Source organism: Durio zibethinus, chromosome 3 (assembly GCF_047325235.1).
Source record: "Durio zibethinus cultivar Kanyao isolate XHJ-2024 chromosome 3, ASM4732523v1, whole genome shotgun sequence".
Classification (NCBI taxonomy): Eukaryota; Viridiplantae; Streptophyta; class Magnoliopsida; order Malvales; family Malvaceae; genus Durio; species Durio zibethinus.
The window spans coordinates 33,055,003-33,074,640 of record NC_143164.1 but is presented as its reverse complement, the minus strand read 5'-3'; the positions used below and the strand labels follow the sequence as shown (position 1 = coordinate 33,074,640).

General features: G+C 33.0%; 1 protein-coding gene across 6 annotated transcripts; it reads left to right on the top strand.

Moving 5' to 3' along the window:
- Nucleotides 1–5,171: 5,171 nt before the first annotated feature.
- On the top strand, nucleotides 5,172–15,114 carry LOC111283908 (cysteine-tryptophan domain-containing zinc finger protein 3-like). 6 transcript variants are annotated; one of them, XR_016341007.1, is made up of 12 exons: nucleotides 5,172–5,669; nucleotides 6,522–6,594; nucleotides 6,704–6,834; nucleotides 6,974–7,372; nucleotides 7,509–8,785; nucleotides 9,001–9,437; nucleotides 9,554–11,415; nucleotides 11,516–11,676; nucleotides 11,866–12,026; nucleotides 12,687–12,847; nucleotides 13,273–14,123; nucleotides 14,882–15,114. XR_016341007.1 is itself a non-coding variant. In XM_089758528.1 (11 exons), exons 3-11 carry the CDS (start codon nucleotides 6,800–6,802, stop codon nucleotides 13,465–13,467), a joined length of 4,548 nt encoding a protein of 1,515 aa, XP_089614654.1. In that variant the 5' UTR covers nucleotides 5,172–5,669; nucleotides 6,522–6,594; nucleotides 6,704–6,799; the 3' UTR covers nucleotides 13,468–14,418. The 6 variants fall into 6 exon arrangements, 4 of the variants coding, with proteins under 4 accessions (XP_089614654.1, XP_089614655.1, XP_089614653.1 ...); XR_016341006.1 differs by having other exon boundaries at nucleotides 9,527–11,415; XM_089758528.1 differs by lacking the exon at nucleotides 14,882–15,114 and having other exon boundaries at nucleotides 7,141–7,372; nucleotides 9,527–11,415; nucleotides 13,273–14,418.
- Nucleotides 15,115–19,638: the final 4,524 nt, after the last annotated feature.

Sequence of the window (19,638 nt, the reverse complement as noted above, 5' to 3'; positions counted from 1 at the left end):
CACTTACATGGGACTGGACCCCATTTTCCTAACATGTAGGGGGTGATAATGGTTCGGTTTGGATTGATTTTTTTTTATATTGCATAATATTATGAAAATTTAAAATTTGATTTGATTCGAATCTGAATCAAACCTTTATTCGATTCAAACTGAATCGAATCAAATTTTATCGGTTTGATTTGGTTTAGTTTACTGGTTTTAAATTTTTAATTTTTATATATTATTTTTATATATTTAAATAGATTTTGATATAAAATTATTATTTTTATTTTATAAAAATTTAAAATATATATAAAAACTAAGAAAGATAAATAATTAGGTTTGGTTTAATTTTTTTCGATTTTTTATCTCTTGATTTAAAATCTAATCCAAACTTAATATATATTTAATATCCGAACTTGATTCAAATCAAATAAAAAAAATCGATCTAAACTAAATTAAATACTATGATTTCGAATTTTTCAATTTTTTTTCTCATCCCTAGTAGTTTGTTATGGCGTTCAAGTTCCAGTATTTGAATTGTTGAATTCCTAATTGCTCTTGCTTCCCAGTGTCTAATCCTGCTAATGCCATGAACACATCCCACTTTGATCTGTTTCATTGTAATTATACTGCTCAATTATAAAGATCTCTCAACCCTATCTCAATGCCCACATATTTGGGTCACAAATGCTTCGTGAATCGAGATCAGTCTGAAGGGTCTTCAATGTGAATGTTTTGTCAATTTCAGATATGCAAAAAAAAAAAAAAAATTATATCATTCTTTTGTGATAGATGAAACTGTAAAATTTTGTACCATTGTTAATATTAGACAGTGTAATAACCAAATAAAATCCCCTAATTCTTGCACTATATTCAGTTTCCATGTTTCACATTTCAACCATTCTGTAAAATAATAATAATAATAATAATCTTTTTATTTTCGGTACAACTTTGAACTTGTCTTTGTACAGTTGTAACATGGTTGTACTTTGTTAGCATTGGTTTGTCCGATGGGATAACACAATTAAAAATGTTCCTTGAGCTCATCATGCGCTGTTTTAAGACCGTTTTGGGACATTTGGACATCAACTTCGGCATAATTCCACATTTTTACGATAATTGTTCTCTAAACGACACCGATAAGGTCGGTATCTTCGGTGTCTTTTTTTTTTTTTTTTAATTCTAAACTGAAATAATATTATTTTAAAAAAATAAAATAAAATTGAATTCTTTTGCCATGTTATTATATATTAACAATCTTTGCCTCAAAGGACGGCAGTGAAGAAGAATATTATTATTCTTAAAAATATTCTGTTATCATAATGGTAGTAGAATTAATCGGTAAATTATTTAAATCAAATAATAAAAGGGCATGAATCCAAGCATATCCATTATCCTCTCATTTATTTTCCAGAAATCCAATAGGCCAAGAAGCTTTGGAATATTGGGGATATGATTTGGGGTCACTGTCGATTTAATTCAGTTAATGTTTTTTAAATTTCTTCCCTTATTTCAGAATTTTCAAAACATATTACATAGTTTCATTCAACTTTCAAGCAAAAGTTAGACTTTATGAAATTACATTTTGCCTCAAAAAAAGTAAGAATTTGCTAAGGATTTTGGTAATGTTTCTATTTTTTCAGGCTCAAGAATTTTCTTTTTTCTTTGAGTATTTATACTGCAAAAATACACCCAAAATACATATTGCCAAATTATGAGTTCTTCATCAATGAAACTATTTTTTTTTTAATTTTAACACATAAATAAAATGATTTAAGCATGCTGAAAATTTGCATATAAATTAAGGCTTCACGTGAAAGTTAACAAAGATGCAGTTTTGTATATTTCAGGAAAGTAATAACACATTTTGTTAATATAAAGTAAAATCTTGAACCCTTATAATTCCTCAAAAGCACAGCTTATTTTTTGGTGAATTAAATTTGTTCAAATGCTACTCTTTTCCTTTTACAGGATTTTGGATCTTATAATGCTACCATTTTTAGAGTATGCTTTCATGTTTATCCTTTTTTTTTAAATGATTATTGGGTTTAGCAAAGACAGAGATCTATTTACAGTTTTTTTTTTAATTTTCATGTTTTCAACTGTATTTTATTTTATTAATAAATTATCAAAACAATTCATATTTAATCTAATAATTGTTACTTTTTAAAAGAGAATTAAGGTCTAAGTTTACAATTTATTCATATTTGATATTTTATTATTAACATAATATTTGTACTCGTTATCTTATTATCAATATATTTGTTGTTTTGAATATTTGGATTTTGGTTTTACTAATAATTATCTTTGCATCACAAACCAATAATGTACTACTAGTTTTCTACTTATAAATAAAAAAAAAAAAAAAAAAAAAACACAAGAGTCTTAATTAGTAGGAATGTTAACGGGTAAGATATGCGATGAGTAAAATATTTCTTATCTCTATCCTTAATTTTTTATTTTATATCAATTTTTATACCTATATTTAATAGATATTTCATATTTATTTTTATTCTCATTTTTGTTGGTATTTAATAAATACAGGTAATCTCTATACCCTAACTTTTAAAAAAATTTAAAAAAAATCAAAATTTATTTTTTAGCTTTTACATGAACATTTATGTAATTTTAAATATTTTTTAAATAAAATATATTAATTTTAATTAATCTAAAATAAAATTTATTTATTAATTATATACTTAAATATACATAAGGATACATGACGAGTATTATATTACTCATTTTTATACTTAAATTTTATAAAAAAATTTTAAATTATATTCATCTCTAAAATTTAATATATATTTTTTACCCCCATTTGAATAAAACATCAAAATTTTCGTCAAATTTAATTAGTAGCATGCATCATATTAAAATGTCATAACTTGGTTTTTTATTTCCATTTGAAAAGTACAAAAACCATGTCCAATTGGTTGAAATTCGAATGGACATCAACTCTTAAAAAGTAGTCACGCCCATTAGTGAAAATGCCACCTTCACCTATTCCATCAAATTATTATTGATCAAAGTTGGTGGACGCTAGGCAGCTTGAGAATAATCATTGGATAAGCTTGAAAAAGTGAATCATTCTATTCATATCTAATGTAAAAAGAGAAAATCGCAAGTTCCTTTCTTTGTGACTTTATTAAATGGAATTTAGTCGTTTTGTAAATCTAAGCAACTATTTCGAGTTTTACGTTCAAATTAAAGTAATAATAAATAAATAAAATTAACGATGATGCCTTAAAAGTAGGGCAAATTAAGAGAGAAAAAAAAAAACATAAAATCAAATAATTATTGTTCCTAACTTTGAAGTTGACGGATGAGGTAATAAAACAGAAAGTAAAATAAAATAAAATTGAATGTTAAAGGTTCAAATTTAAGGTTTGTCTATCAAAGCAAAAAAAAAAAATCTATAATTGTCACATTATAATTTAAAACTAAGTAAAATCTATTAAAATTTTATATAAAACTTAACATTTTAAATAATAAATTTTATATAATTTTTAATTATAATTAAACAATTATAAAATTATAATAAAAAAATATTGATAGTGCGAAGCAAAATGGTTAATTTATTTGTACTTGGTTCAACCAAAGAGTTGACTTTTGAACAGCTTCTCTTTACCAAACAGTAGGGAAACTTCCATTTTGTCAAAATTTATTAAAATAAATAAAATGAAATACTATGTAATAAAAAGGAAATTATCCAGAAATTATGAATTTTCCAAGACATATAGAAAAAAAAAAATTAGTAAGGTTTTTGACATGCTGCATTTTGCCACCTGACATACATGCGGCCGAAGGTGCTATGTTTAGCAAGAAAGTTATTGTGATGACAAAGAAAAGTTTACCAACGATGAAAATGAAAGGCTTAGTGAAAATGAAAAAATCTTTTAATTATAACGGTCGATTTTATTTTTAAACAAGTGATTGTGCTATTTAATTATATCATCATTATTATGTTTGTATTTAAATATATTTTTTTATAATTAATTTAAATTTTATTATTATAATATCTAATTTAATATAATCTTATTTTAATTGTTGTTTTTAATATTATTGAAGTTAATTTTATCATTTATCTAAGTAATTTTTAATAATCAAAATTTAATTTTTGATCATTACAAATAAAAAAATCATGTAATAAATTTAAAATTCAATCATAATATTACATTTGATGAAATAAAAGTGCATTAAAACAACATTTTATTTTTGTATCTTATTATTTGAAAAAAAAATAAATTAATTGTCATCTGTTTCTCTTTGATATTTGAATTAACTTGTTTCGTAATGGATAAATTTGATCATGTGGTAGAAAAAAAAACAGCTATGAATCATTGTAAACTTTTGCTTCCTCCTAAAACAACCAATTTGTGACACAGTTTCATATGGAAAAATTGGTCCTTAGAAGCATTTTGCTTGATTTTTCTCATCATTCCTAGAAAATTTTTGCGATTAGAGTAATTTGCTCACGTTAAATTGATGTTTGCATCAATCATCATTAAAAGTATAATCGAGTTGAATCGATATAATGAAAAGTTTAAATTCAAGTTCAACTCTTAACTCACGACTCGATATTCGATTCAAACTCGATCGAATTTTATTTTTTTAGTTCGAGTTCGATTCATAATCAAAATTGAATTACTCAAACTCGTTCGATTAAATTCGATTAATATACAAAAATAAACTTAATTCTTATATTCAATAAGAGTTCGATTATTTGTGCTCGAATTCAAATTTAAATTCGAGATATTTTATTAATCAAAATAATAAAAATATATTTAAATATAAAAATTTAATTAAACTTATAAATTACTCAAATCAAATATAAAAATATTTAAATTTGATTCAATCGATGAGTCAAATTATTTAAACTCAAACTCAACTCAATTCGATAATAATCAAATCAAATTTAAATTTTATTTAAATTAAATCTAAATAATTTATAAATACTAATATATTATTTATATCCCTAATCACGTATGTTTATTCTTCTAAAAAAGCTTTAGTTAAAACGAAATTTCATAAAAAACCGTTTTCTTTCTTTACTCTACAAATGATTAAAATATTTCCCTTCCAAGACAGTGAAGGAGAAGAAAATTAAAATAAAAAAAGACGGCGATAAATAAAAAATAAAAAGGCGGCTGCTCTTTACAACAAAATCAGGGAGTCCCTCTGTTTCTCTTACTCTTTCTCTTTGTGCTAATCATCGATTACAGCTAAAGAGATCTCACCCAAAAAAAAAAAACCACTAAAAAATTTTCGAGAGATACTTGTGTTTAAATCGCTTTTTTATTTTTTTGGTTTGGAAATTGAACCGTTTTAAAATTTTGGTTAGGTGTTTGGATTCGTGATCTAGTTTCGGTTTTTGATCCCCTTGGTGGGTGTTGGGAAGTTGTTAAAATTTGTCGGAAAAAAATTATGGGTTTCGAATAGTAGAAAATTACATTTGAGAACTTGATAATTGGGGTGAAGGTTACTTTTTTAAAATTTTCTTTTCTTTTTGTTGAATGATTTAGTTAGCGAGTAATGATGCGAGGAAGGGGCTAGGGTTAGGGTTTGGTGGTAGAGAAATGGAGGAGACCGAGCTTGAAGAAGGAGAGGCTTGCTCTTATAATAACAATAGCGATGATTATGATGCCACCACCGGCACCAAAAATGATCTATCTTCTCTCTCTTACATTGTAAGAAAATTTGGCACTTCTTATTTTCTCTTAAATGCAAAAAGCTTTCTTTTTTTTCTTTAATTAATGTTTAATTATATTGTGTTGACTTGTTTTTATTTTTTATTGTGTTTTAGATCCAAAGTTAAGATTTCTATGCTGATTAATTGCAATGTTGGATATTGTAGCTTCAATTGAAATGTGTTTACTGTTTAATTGAGTTGCTTTTAGAAATATAAGATATGATTGATATTTTAGTTTTTTATTATAATATTGCAAGTTATGTTTGGTTTATGATGTAGCATCTGGAGAATTTAGTTTTTAAAAGGTTTAATTAAGTGTAGAGAATTTGTTTCCGCAGCATGTCTAGCGTGGTCATAGATGAAGCTTTTTCTTGTAGAGGTATATTAATGGTTTTAGGGTTTTTAGAGTTGTCGGATGTGAGTTGGACAACTGTTTTCTAGGGTCATTGCTCATAACTTTTGTTTCCATGTAGGGTCGGTGATGTTTAATCATGGTAATCTTGAATGTAACGTTCATAATTCGAAGATAGGAGAGTAAGATTCAAGTGGCATTGTTCTAATTTTTATTTCCATGTAAGGTTACTGATGTTTAATTTGGGTAATCTTGAATGTAATATTGGAGATTTCCTGATTGGAAGTTAGAAGAGTAAGATTCAAGCACGTTAGTTAGCTGATAGTCTCACTGTATTTTTACTGCTTCTGGAGGATTAGCTGCTAACTGTATGATGTAGTAGTATATGTATGTGGGCATTTCCTAACGTCTTTTCACTTGTCTCATGCTTCTTGTTAGTCTCTCTCCATGTGTTTTATGATCTTTTTGTGATATGTGGCTCCTTTAATATTTTTTAAGGATGAGAAAATTCAACATGTTCTTGGACATTTTCAAAAAGATTTTGAAGGTGGAGTATCTGCAGAGAATCTGGGTAAGTCACAACAAAAAGAGAATCATGGTTCTTGTAAGGTCAAGACTCACCATAAGTTGGAGTTCATTATTTGAAATTGATGAATTTGGGATTCTTGACATTCCTGCAGGGGCTAAATTTGATGGTTATGGATCATTCTTGCCTACTTATCCACGTTCTCCTGGTTGGTCACATCTGAAGAGTCCGCTAAAAGTTCAGAGCTGCAATGCACTTAGATCCCCAAACAATATTCAATTGGAGGTATTGTTTTTCTCTATTTATCTCTTTTCCTCCCATGGAAATATAGTTAATTTTTTATAAGGGAGGAATCTTTCAAAGGATCTTGGTTGATTTGAGAAGTCCCAAGTTAAAGTGAGTACTTAGTTTGTTTTTTATATAGGATGGCCGTCATAACTCAGCATGTTGGGCAAGTGGTTCTCAGTCACTGAGATGTGGACCACATCCTACAAATTTTGGAACCCTCCCTACTTTAAAGGCACCATCTATGAATGATTCAATTAAACAAGAGGTCAGCATAACATCCACTCATGCTGTGCTTGCTTCTAGGTGCGAATTTGCAAACAAGAAAGCTGCTAATCTGCCAGACCCGAAAACATTGAAGGTGCGAATCAAAGTGGGTTCAGATCACTTGTCCACACAAAAAAATGCTGCAATCTATAATGGTCTTGGCCTTGATGTCTCACCATCTTCCTCCTTAGATGAGAGCCCTTCTGAAAGTAAAGGGATGTATCGGGAGACTCAAGAGCCATTATTTGAATCTCCGACCAGTATTCTTCAGGTAAATCCTCCATTTACTATTTTGTTAATCTGCTCATAAAAAGAACGTTTCTCTTTTACTTTAACTGTGTACCTTCTTACATCTGATGTACCTGAAGTGATCAGAATATTTTTCTTTTCTTGATGTTTTTGAGCAGTTTATGACTTCCTTCCCAGTGCCTGGGGAGGCACTACTATCACCTCTCCCTGATCATCTACTTAACTTGACTGTAAAGGAAAAGATTCCAAAAGAGAATAGATCAGATTCTGGAAAGGGTGATGGAATATTAGTGGGAGACAAGAAAGCAAAGTCAGTGGAAAAAAAGGATTTTCCAATGGAAAGGAAGGGTGGCAATAACAGGGAAATAAGGAATGACAATGGTAGCGTGTCAAAGAAGGAAGTAGATATTGACACATTGGCTTGTGAGGAGCTTGTTTCGAAAACATTGAAGCTTCCTCTTTTATCTAATTCATATTCTGCTGTTGACAAGGTAAAAAATAAGGGCATAGCAAGAAATAAAGGTGTCCATGATGTAGCTATGGAGGAGTCAGTGGAGCCAATATGCATCCAAAAGATCGGCTGGGAGAATCCAAGGGCTGGTTCTGCTCAAAAGGTTTTGGAGGAACGAAAGACGAGTGGTCTGGAGGATAATTCAGGCTATGTGAGAAAAGATGGGTACAATAAAGCAGAAAAAACTTATGATTCTGTCAAAGCCGAGTCTAATACTCTAAAAGGTAGCGAAGCTCTTAATGGTGAACCAGTAGATCCTACCGGGCAGAAGATCAGCCAGAGAGGTATATTGCCTGAGCAAGACAATATGAAGTTGACCACTGCAAAGGAGCATACCACTTCTGGTGGAAAAAGAAAATCGAAAGGCAGTCAGGGCCATGGCAGTCTAGCTGCAGAGGTACCAAAAGAAAGCTTGAGGGTTGGTTCTTCCTCAATGCTGAAAAATAAGCAGACCGCACATGTGGCAAATTATACAAACAAAAGGGACTCGGGAGACCAAAAATTAGAAAGGCCTTTTCGAAAAGATGAAGATAGGTATAGAGATTTTTTTGGAGATATGGGAGAATCAAAACAGGAAGAGAACCAAACATGTTCATTAGAAATTCATTCTGAAGATTGGCTGAAGGAAGCAGATAAGATTGAAAAAGATATATCAGCCATTAAAAGTGCACATAATGATAGACTAACTGATAAGAGAACTGAGGATTTATCGTCAACTGAATCACACCCTAGAGCAACTGTGGATGGTGCTTCTAACTCTGCCAATGCGAATGTTGATGGAACTTCCCTTGCAACTGCAGCTACTGTATTGGTAACAGACAATTGGGTTCATTGTGATAAGTGCAAGAAGTGGCGTCTTCTTCCAGTAAGCATAAATCCTGCTGACTTACCCAAGAAGTGGTCATGCAGCATGCTTAACTGGCTGTAAGTTCTTTATCAGCGCCTCTTCTAAATTTTTATGAATGCAATTTAATGGTTCAGACAACTAAGTTTTTCATACATATTTATTGTTAAAATGGTGTTGGAGTGAATATGAAATCATTGGTGTTGATAGTTAACTTTGTGATGGATTGTGGAAAGAGTTCTCTTCTCTTCTCCCTCTTTCTAATCTCTAATATGTTTGGCTTGTAAATGTTTAGGCCTGCTATGAATCGCTGCAGTGTTGATGAGGACGAAACTACAAGAGCTGTTTTTGCATTGTATCAAGTTCCTGCTGTAGAGAGTCAAACTAATCTGCAAGGTAATCCTGGCTGTATTATATCCAGATTATCCTCAGCTGATGCCCTGCAACCTAACCAAAACGAACAAATTTTCGGTTCACATGCCATTCCCCCTTCTGGAAGGAAGAAACATGGTTTAAAAGAAATATCAAATGCAATGGATAAAGATGGGCCAACTACTATTAAGAAGAACATGCAGTCATCAGTTCAATCAGGAAGCCTAACTGATGTGACTCGCTCTCCTGTGGTAAGTGAACCTGCTTTACAGCACCCAAGCAAATGTGATTTGCCTGTTGAGAAACACAAAAATAAGCAGAAAGAGAAGCATAAAGTGTTGGAACACGGTTCTGATGGAGGTATTCTTTTTAAACTGATATTTACTGTGCTTGTAAAAAATATTTTTCTAAATTATATAATGTGTTGCTTTTATAAAACATGCAAATAGATGATGTCAAAATTTCAAAAATGAAAGGCAAAAGGATCGCTGATCAAGATTCTTTAAGCGCCTCCAAGAAAATTAAGGCTGAAAGTTTGCATCTTGCTGATGAAGATTGGATGTTTGAGCATGCTGGTAAGGGGGGTCCTAGCACAAGTAATGGTTTGCGTTTCACATCAGTAGGAAAGGATCAGCCTAAACACAGTGAATGCTCTTCTTATATGGATTCAAAGTTGGATAATGACAGACAACAGGTCTCTGCTAAAAGACCAGAGGACAAAGTTCAGGTTTTAACTGATGGATCATTGGATCTGGCGAATTTTAATGGTGGGGAAGTTTCAAGAAAGAGGAAAGTTGATGAATGTATTGATAGTCAATTATATACAGGTTCCCTCCAAGGTATGGGCAATCACCTCCAGGATAGCAGAGTGTTTGTGAAGGAAGAGTTCAGCGAAAATGACTACATGAGAGAAAAGAAGGCCAGGGAATCTAAGTCTGGGGGGAAGGAATCCTCTGCAAGTAAAAGCAGTAGCAAACTGGAGAAAAAAAGTAGACATTCAAAGAATCATCGAATTGGGCAAGATCAAGGTTGCACCCTGTCTCAACATAGCTTGGATGGTACGGATTCATTTAAAAGGGATTTTGGATCTGCCCAACCTTCTTTGGCAGCTACCTCAAGCTCATCTAAGCTTTCTGGTTCACATGAATCAAAACCTGGCTTCCATGAAACAAAAGGCTCACCGGTAGAATCAGTTTCTTCATCTCCAATGAGAATTGCTAATCCAGATAAACTTTCATCGGCAAGGGGGAATATTGCAGGAAAAGATGAGTCTTGTGATGCTGGGCTTTTTGTTGCAGGTAATCCAAGGAGATGCTCAGATGGTGAAGATAATGGTGGGAGTGACAGGTCAGGAAAAGTACGGAAGGAAAAAACTTCTGTTGCAGCTCAAGATGGGTCAATACTTGATGTTCAGGATAAGGATGGTGGTCAATTAGGTGGCAGTAGAGCTAGGCCACCAATTGAGTCTTCTCCTGATATCAGGAAAGGCCAATTTATGAATGGCAGTGTTGATTATTTGGGCCAAGAGGCTCAATATGCTGGTAAATCAACAACAATGGATGAAAACCTTGATGAAGAAAATCAGAATGACAAACATGGCAATACCAATGTCACTCAGCCAAGAAAGTTAGGCAAGGGATCCTCATGGTCTAAGGATTGGAGTCGTAATTTGAAATCTGATTCTGTTGATGAATGGCAAGACTGTGTGCCGTCATACGAGGTAAAACCTAGGGATGGTAGAAATAAATTTCAGGAGAGGCTCAGAGTCAACTCTGATGAAGGTGAGAATAGACTTGTTGATAATAAAGAATCAGTGGGAAAATTGTCTGGTGAGAGCAGTAAAAGAGAAAGTCAATCAAATATTGGTTGTCCAGATGCTAAGCCAGATGCCACTGGAGGTCAAGATGTAATGTCTACTGTGAAGCAGAATATTGTGCAGGATGGCTATGGTGAAAAATATACAAAGAGATTCCACTCTGACAAATCTGATCATGCAGAAGTTGCCTCTGGGAGAGGGAACTCTCTATCATTACCACACTCTGGAGAAACTCAAAAAGAGTTGCTGACTTGTTGCCCCTGCCCAGTTTCTGGGTTTCAAAAGGGAAATGGAGCTGATGGATCTCAAGGTGATGATGCATTGAAGGTACAAAAACAAATAAAAAAGGCTGATCATCAAAATGGGACTCAGCACAGTAGTTCAAGACATACTGCATCAGGTGGACAAAGAATCAGGGATGTTAATGCCCGGAGTCCAATGAGAAAGGATTCCTCAAGTCAGGCAGCTACCAATGCTTTGAAGGAGGCTAAACATTTAAAGCATCTGGCTGATCGTGTCAAGGTTTTACCTTTATGTTTTCTTGTAACTTGTTGCATTTTCTTTTGACCTAGCCTCTATCAAGCTTGATTTTTTCTATTTTAATTTTAAAAAATTCCCTCAGAACTCTGGATCAAATGTGGAGAGCACTGCACTTTACTTCCAGGCAGCATTGAAGTTTCTTCATAGTGCTTCTCTACTAGAATCTTGCAACAATGAGGGTACCAAGCATGGAGAGATGATTCAGTCTGTGCAAATGTATAGTAGCACTGCAAAACTCTGCGAGTAAGTTAAATATTAGGTGCACTAGCCGATGCTCTCTTTCTTTTGTAGCACTTTGTTGAAGCTTGATCTTGTTTTAGTTGAAAAAATTCCTGCAATGTGGAATCTTCTGTTAATTGCATTTTGTTTCAGGGTGATTTCATTTTCTGGTACTTGCTTTTATTTTTGTTTGTTTACCAATTAATATTTCAGATTTTGTGCCCATGAATATGAGAGATTAAAGGACATGGCTGCTGCTTCTTTGGCCTACAAGTGTACGGAGGTGGCATATATGAGAGTCATCTATACCTCTCATGCCAATGCAAGTAGAGATCGACATATACTGCAGACTGCTTTACAAATGGTTCCTCCCGGTAATTCAATGAACCCAGTGATTGTATTGGCTGAAACCTTCCTGCTAGTCTGTGTAGCCCACAAACTTGTAAATTGTTGTTTACTGGCTCTAATGCGGTCAGTGATCAGGGAGCACTAGCCTCTGATATTTACTCTGGAATTTCGTTCCTTAATTTGTGAAAAGACCTCTGCATCAGAGGGTTGCATCTTAGAAGCAGAGCTGAAATTGATTGCTTTGCATAAACGACCAGTTTACTTGCTTACAGCATGTCTCTTTTTGCTTTCATACCTTGAATGTGTTCTTGGTTTTTTTTTTATTTTTTATTTGTTCTCAGAGAGACACACAGACATACATATTTGTTATTCTGTATTAGGTGGACATGAATTTATAAATCATCAGTGCTCTAGTTGCTATTTGATATGTAAGATGTTTTTACAAATTTGCTATTGGATCTAAGTTTAGGATAGGCCTGGTTGGCATGCATGCAAATGAAAAGATGTTTTCAGCATCAGTCTCTCAGTCTCCACAGCCCCTTTTATAGCCATTTTTTGTATTTTATTTTATGTTCCTTCATGGACATTAAATCTTTATAAATAATGTTAATATTGCACTGAATGAGACAAACTGATAGATAAGTTTAACTTCTGTTCTTGATATTTGGTGGTTGTTTCCTAATCAGGTGAGTCTCCTCCTTCTTCTGCCTCGGATGTTGATAATTTAAACCACCCAACAACAGCAGACAAGGTTGCTCTTTCAAAAGGTGTTAGCTCTTCCCAGGTTGCTGGAAATCATGTTATTTCCACTCGAAACCGTCCTAACTTTGTGCGGTTGCTCAATTTTGTAAGTGTAATTTTGCTTATATATAATTTTGAAAGTGCAATTCATGTGTTTTTAATGGTATGAACGTCAAAGCATTATTGAACACCTCCCCCCCCCCCCCCCCTCCCAACAGCACACACAAACCTTTCCACCCAAAAAAGATTTTCTTTTTGGTCTAATGCCCAAAAACCTTTTTTGCATTCTCACACTCCTCTTCCCCCCCCTATACCTTGACCCAAAGGCTACTGGTTTCTGTATGTTGAAATCCACGTGGTTTTGCAGCTGTACTTTCAAGCACAAAAAGGTTCTGTAGTCTTGTCCATGACTTTTATCTGTTGTCTCCCTCTTACTATCATACATCATGTCATTTTATGCTCTATTGGCTTGCATATCTTATTTAAGTTCAATAACCTATAATAACCAAAACCAAATGTGATGTTATGCAGGCACAGGATGTGAATTACGCAATGGAAGCTTCAAGGAAATCACGAAGTGCTTTCGCAAATGCTAATTTAAGTTTGGGAGGGGCTGAAGGTGGGGAGGTTATATATTGTGTGAAAAAGGCTCTTGATTTTAATTTCCAAGATGTAGAGGGACTGCTACGTTTGGTACGTGAGGCAATGGAAGCCATTAGCCATTAAGAAAAAAAATCTGGTTGGTGAGGATGATTTTATACTACAAGGAAATTTTCTTTTGATGTTTTATCCTTGGGTATGAAGTCATAGAGGAGAAAAAGAAAAGGGGATGGCCGGGTTTCCCTGCTGCAATCCATAACACTTACATTGAAAAACTTGCAAGTGCCCACTTTCGAGCATTCATTGTACATGTGTGCAATACAAGATAAATCTGGGATTTTCATTATATTCTTTCACAAGCTTCAACTGCATTCTGACATGGAACAAGCTCTGTTAATTTCCTTCTCAAGATGGTATTGAGGACATGTGATTCATAGGGTTTATATTTGAAATTGTTTAAGTTGTACAAATAGGTGATTATGCTCCAAAAGAATCGTGGTTGAAGAAATAATTTTGCATAAAAGATAAAGAAGCCAACTATAGATTGAGGGACAGATTGGTAAAATTCAAATAGTAGAGTTTGCCATTGTTTTGGCATTACCGTTCCTCGTAGGGAGTTTTAGTTCACCTAACTAATTAATTTGTTAATACTATTTTACTTAGAGACCTCTTTAGGAAAATACCGGGATATGCAGCAGCATGTGCTTGCTCTTGTGCCACGGGACCTGCTGTTTTCTCAGTTCAAGCACTATGAAACAGAGCAGTGCAGTTGACAGTCTCAGGTTTGCTACTCTTGGACTCTGTCTGCTTTAAAAAAATAAAAGTTGCAACGTTGAGTCAATTTTCTTTTCCCTTCCTTGTCCTTATCCATTCTTGTTGTTGACAGATTATGTATCAAATTAGGATCAATTTCCTGATTTGTGGGATTTATATTTCTGGTCTTTTGTTTCTTTCTATGTTTGGATGATTATGTCTTGATTAGGTCTTGATTTTGTGGGTTTCTTTGTACATATCGATTTCTCTATATATTTGGGGATTTCTTTTTAATAAAAGAATACTCAAAGAACATTGTTTTTATCTCTGTTTTCACGGTATCAGAGAAAGGTTTGTTCTTGTTTTTTCTTTTCTAATGGCCAAAACAGCCATAATTGGTGCCTCTCGCGAGAGTGGATCAGAGGTGACTATTGAACCAATTCGTACACTTACTCCAAAGTGCACAATTGCACAACAAAGTAACTATCTCTCTGCTTTGGGTGCAAAATCAGATTCTAAGAAATTTTGGATTATAGATTTTGGGGTGTCCAACCATATGATTGGATGCCATTAATTGTTTTCAACATATAATCCATGTCCTGGAAACCTTAAAATTCATGTTGTTGATGGATCACTATCCTTTGTTGCTAAAAAACAAGCATTAAAGTTTCTAATATGACACTTTTTAGTCTTGCATGTTCTTAATTTAGCATGTAATTTAGTGTCTATTAGTAAATTGACTAAGGATTTGAATTGTGTGTCTAAGCTCTATCCTTGTGAGTTTCAGGATTTACTTTCAGGGAGGATAATTGGTAATGCTAAGGAGCATAAAGGCTTGTACTATCTTGAGGATCCTCAACAAGTAAATAAATAAGTTTTGGCTTTAAGTGGTCAATCTGTTTCTGTTTCTGTTTATAGTGAAATTATGTTATGACACAATAGATTAGAACATCCTAGTTTTCCATATTTAAAAACTCGTTTTCCTACCCTTTTTAAGAATAAAGATGTTCATTCCTTTCATTGTGAAACTTGTCAACTTGTCAAACACACTCATGCTCCTTACCTTAGTTATCCATATAGATTTGCTAAACCTTTTTCTTTCGTTCATAGTGATATTTGGGGACCTTCATGGGAAAATAACATAACTGGAACTAGGTGGTTCATAACTTTTATAGATGATCACACACGAGCTTGTTGGATTTACTTATTAAACTTAAGTCTGATGCTAAGTACCTTTTCAGCAATTTCATAAAATGATTCAAACGCAATTTCAAGCTCAAATCCAAATTTTTCACACAAACAATGGGGGGGAATACTTCAATTCTTGGTGATCATTTAAAAGAAATTGGGAATTTTCACTAAAATTCTTGTGTTAACACCTCCCAACAAAACAATATGGGGTTGCAGAATATAAAATTTGTCATTCATTAGTAGTTGCTCGTGCTATCATGTTTACCAATAATGCTTCTAAGTTTTTTCGGGGAGATGCTATTTTAACAACTTCATACTTGATCAATAGATTTTCTAGTAGAGTTCTCAATTTCAAAACACCATTAAACATGTTACTTAAATAATATCCACAAACTAGGTTGTTTACTTTTTTACCTCCGGTTGCACATTTTTTGTTCACAATAAAAGTCTATCTCGTGGGAAACAAGAATCTAGAGCTGTAAAATGTATCTTTACTGGGTACTTTTACTCAAAAAGGGTATAAGTGTTATTGTCCATCCACGAAACAAATATTTATCTCATTAAATGTCACATTCTTTGAAAGTCAACCTTTTTACCCAAAACCAATTCTTCAGAGGAAGATACCAGGTGAAGATAGGCTTTGGGATTTTTCCATTCCACTTCTTATAACATCTACTATTCCTATTATGTCACCATCAGAAGCTAAGGTAGAAACAAGGGCAGATTCATCTATGTTTAGTCCTCAATAAAAAATAGAACTCCGTGTTTATTCACGATGTAAACCACAGCTTTAAGAAGTACAAACTTTTGTGCCCCAATCGCATTGTCAAGAATTTGATCCATAAGTAAATTCTAAATCAGAAAATGCTAAGCCTACAACACCATCACTAGTGAATACTGATCCGGAAGTAAATTTTGAATAAAAAAATGTTGTGCTTGCGGCACCATCACCAGTGAATGCTCCGCCTAATGATCTAGGCATGCCTATAGCACTCAAGAAAGGTGTAACATCATGCACTTAACACCCTTTGTCCAATTATCTTACAACCATTTGTTTACTATATTTTGTGATATGATAGAAAAGATTGAGGTATTAAAATCCCACAAAATATTCATGAAGCTTTAAAAATCTCAAAATGGGAAGTTACTGTACTTAAAGAGATGAGAGCCTTGAAAAGGATGTTGTGGAATTATCTAGAGGAAAAACACTAGTTGAATGTAAGTGCATGTTTACTATTAAGTATAATTCAAATGGTGGAATAAAAAGACACAAGGCCCGCTTAGTTGCAAAGGGATTTACTCAAACTTTTGGAGTGGACTACACTGTTGCTCCAATTGCTAAATTGAATACTACGAGGGTATTGCTTTCACTAGTTGCTAATCTTTACGAGCCATTACACCAAATGGATGTCAAGAATGCCTTTTTGAATGGAGAGTTGGATGAAGAAGTTTATATGGAATTGACTCCTAGCTTTAAAGGGTAAATAATGACAGGAAAGTATGTAAACTGAAAAAGTTTCTCTGTGGTTTGATCGTTGTGCAAAGTCAGTATGTAGACATGGATTTAGCCAAGGACAAACTGATCATACTCTTTTTTTCAAACACTCACCCATGGAAAAAAGACTATTTTGATCGTTTATGTGGATGATATTATATTGACAGGTGATGACACCGAAGAAATAGAAAGGTTAAAAAAGACTCTTGGAAAAGAATTTGAACTTAAGTATCTTGGACAACTAAAATTCTTTTAAGGATGGAAGTTGCAAGGAGCAAGAACGGCATTATTGTTCCCTAAAAAAATATACGGTTGATCTCTTGAAGGAAACTGGTCTGTGTGGCTGTAAACCAGTTGATACACCTATAGAGCCTAATGTGAAACTTGAAAAGAAAGGAGGAATTCCCATAGATAGGTGGAGATATCAACGACTAGTTGGAAAGCTGATCTACTTGTCTCATACAAGATCTGATATTGCCTTCACAGTTAGTGTAGTAAGTCAATACATGCACTCTCCAATTGAGGAGCATCTTGAAGCTGTATATCAAATCTTAAAGTATTTGAAGGCCACACCTGGTATGAACAAAGAAATGTGGAAGCATTTACAGATGCAAGTTGGGCAAGATAAATTGAAGACAAAAAATCCTCCTCTGGGTATTTTAAAAAGGTTTGGGTTAATCTTGCCACATAGAGGAGCAAGAAACAGTTTGTTGTTGCTCAAAGTAGTGCAGAAGCAAAATTTAGAGCTCTTGCACAAGGAACTTCCAAACTTATCTGGCTGAAGAGACTTTTGGGAGAATTGAAAATAACAGCTGAATACCCTATGAAACTATATTGTGATAACAAGGTTGCTATAAGTTTTGCTCATAATCCAGTGCATCATGAACGTACAAAGCATGTGGAAGATGATAGGCATTTTATCAAAGAGAAGATTGATATGGGAGTGATCTGTATAACCTATGTTCCTACAAAGCAACAAGTAGTAGATATCCTAATAAAAAGACCACGTAAACCAAGCTTTGAGACTCTTGTTGACAAGCTGAGAATGAGAAATATGTATTCTCAGCTTGAGGGGGAGTGTTAACAGATTATGTATCAAATTAGGATAAATTTCCTAAATTTCCTAATTTGTTGGATTTATATTTCTGGTCTTTTATTTCTTTCTATATTTAGATGATTATGTCTTGATTTTGTGGGTTTCTTTGTACATATCGATTCCTCTATGTATTTGAGGATTCCTTTTTAATAAAAAAATATTCAGAGACCATTGTTTTTATCTCTGTTTTCACTTGTTTTTTGTATTCTTTGAGTTTCACCTTTGTTATTTATATTGGTGCAGGTCAGCTGCTGTAGTAGCTGTCATTGTATATACTTAGGATTAATCAAGATGAGCTAAAAGAATATAGTAAAGTAATATTTGGTGCAAAATTACAGTGGTAGAGATCGAAACAAGGTTGCTTTTTACCCTCTAAAGGTTGGTGTCCTCTTTGTTGTTTATTTGATTGCTTCATTTTCTGCTCTGGCATACTGTTGCTTCTAACCATTGTTATTTTTGTGGCAGTAAACATTTATGTACCATAAACTTATCTTTGTATGGTTCCAATTTGGAATGTGGCAAGTGCTTTTGTTTGTGGGAGAGATCATTCTATTATCTTCAAGTTGGCCAACTTGATGCTGATAGGTAAAAACTCTTTCAGTGACCATTATTCTCCTTTTATTGAATGGCAATTCTGTTCTAAATGTCTTGCAATAAAAAAACGCAGTTGGACGAAGGAGGGGCAAACAGTTTTAGTAATCCACATTAGTGGACTAAGAAGCCTTTGCAAGTAATTGCTATTGGAGTCTATAAAATATGCAGACAATTGGCCTTTCTTTTAGGAGGCCTGACACTGGCTGCAGGTGCTACCTCAACCGAGTTTGAGCTGTAGCTGACCTACAAGCACCATGAGTATACGGATGACAAACCAATAATCCAAATTTAAGAGGCATGTCATGTTCCCAATGGGCTTGTCAATATATTACTGGGAAGCTGAGCCTTTTTCTACGGGGCACTGTATGATGGTTGACTCAATTATATACATTAAGTAAATTTTGAAAACACGAGATCTTTCAATGATTGAACATGTGACTCGCCTGTGAACAATCAACTTTGGCCTTAGTGAGGGTTGACGCATCAGTTTGTTGAATTTAGCAGTTCATGCTTGTAATTTTACGGCTTTGGATCTATGTTTCTAATTACGCAATATCCTTTGATTTCAGGCTGAATAATTTGGGCGGTTGCATGAATAGCGAAGCTGGCTGTGGATTGACTGTGATAATGAAATTGGTCCTTGTCCTCTTGCTATGTCACCCCTAAATATCTCGATTGTTAATCTTTAGGTGACATTTTGTATGACAAAATTTTGACTGACCCTTTTTTTATGTAATAGTCAATAACGTATTAATCTGAAAATTTAATCGATAGATATAATTTTAAGAATAGTCATTAAATTTTTAATTTATGATTGATTACTTGATGAATTTATCATTTTAAGATTATTTTAAACGTGATTAAAACTTAAAAAAAAAATAGATTTTTGGTCTACGTTTTAAAATTAAGTGCAAAAATTATATTACATGTGAAGAAGATTATAATATCTTTATAATATCTATTTAAGTTGGTATTAATTAATTTTAAATTATCTTAAAATTTTGGTTAATTGATCTTTTTATTTAAACATTTACATAATAAAAAGATTTTTAAGTTTTCCTCACCATTTTGTAGAATTTTTAAAAAAAATTTTCATCTTAAGAGTGTACAAAAAATCTATTTGTTTTTTTGAAGAGATTTTATTGATGGATTTTGTTTTTTAATTTAT

What these genes read in the sequence shown, in the direction of transcription:
- LOC111283908 (XM_089758526.1), top strand. Translation starts at nt 5,559, where the DNA reads ATGGAGGAGACCGAGCTTGAAGAAGGAGAGGCTTGCTCTTATAATAAC. An exon ending in CAAACAATATTCAATTGGAG is followed by an intron (nt 6,835 to 6,973) that starts GTATTGTTTTTC and finishes TTTTTTATATAG; the next exon opens with GATGGCCGTCATAACTCAGC. An exon ending in TGCAGCATGCTTAACTGGCT is followed by an intron (nt 8,786 to 9,000) that starts GTAAGTTCTTTA and finishes GTAAATGTTTAG; the next exon opens with GCCTGCTATGAATCGCTGCA.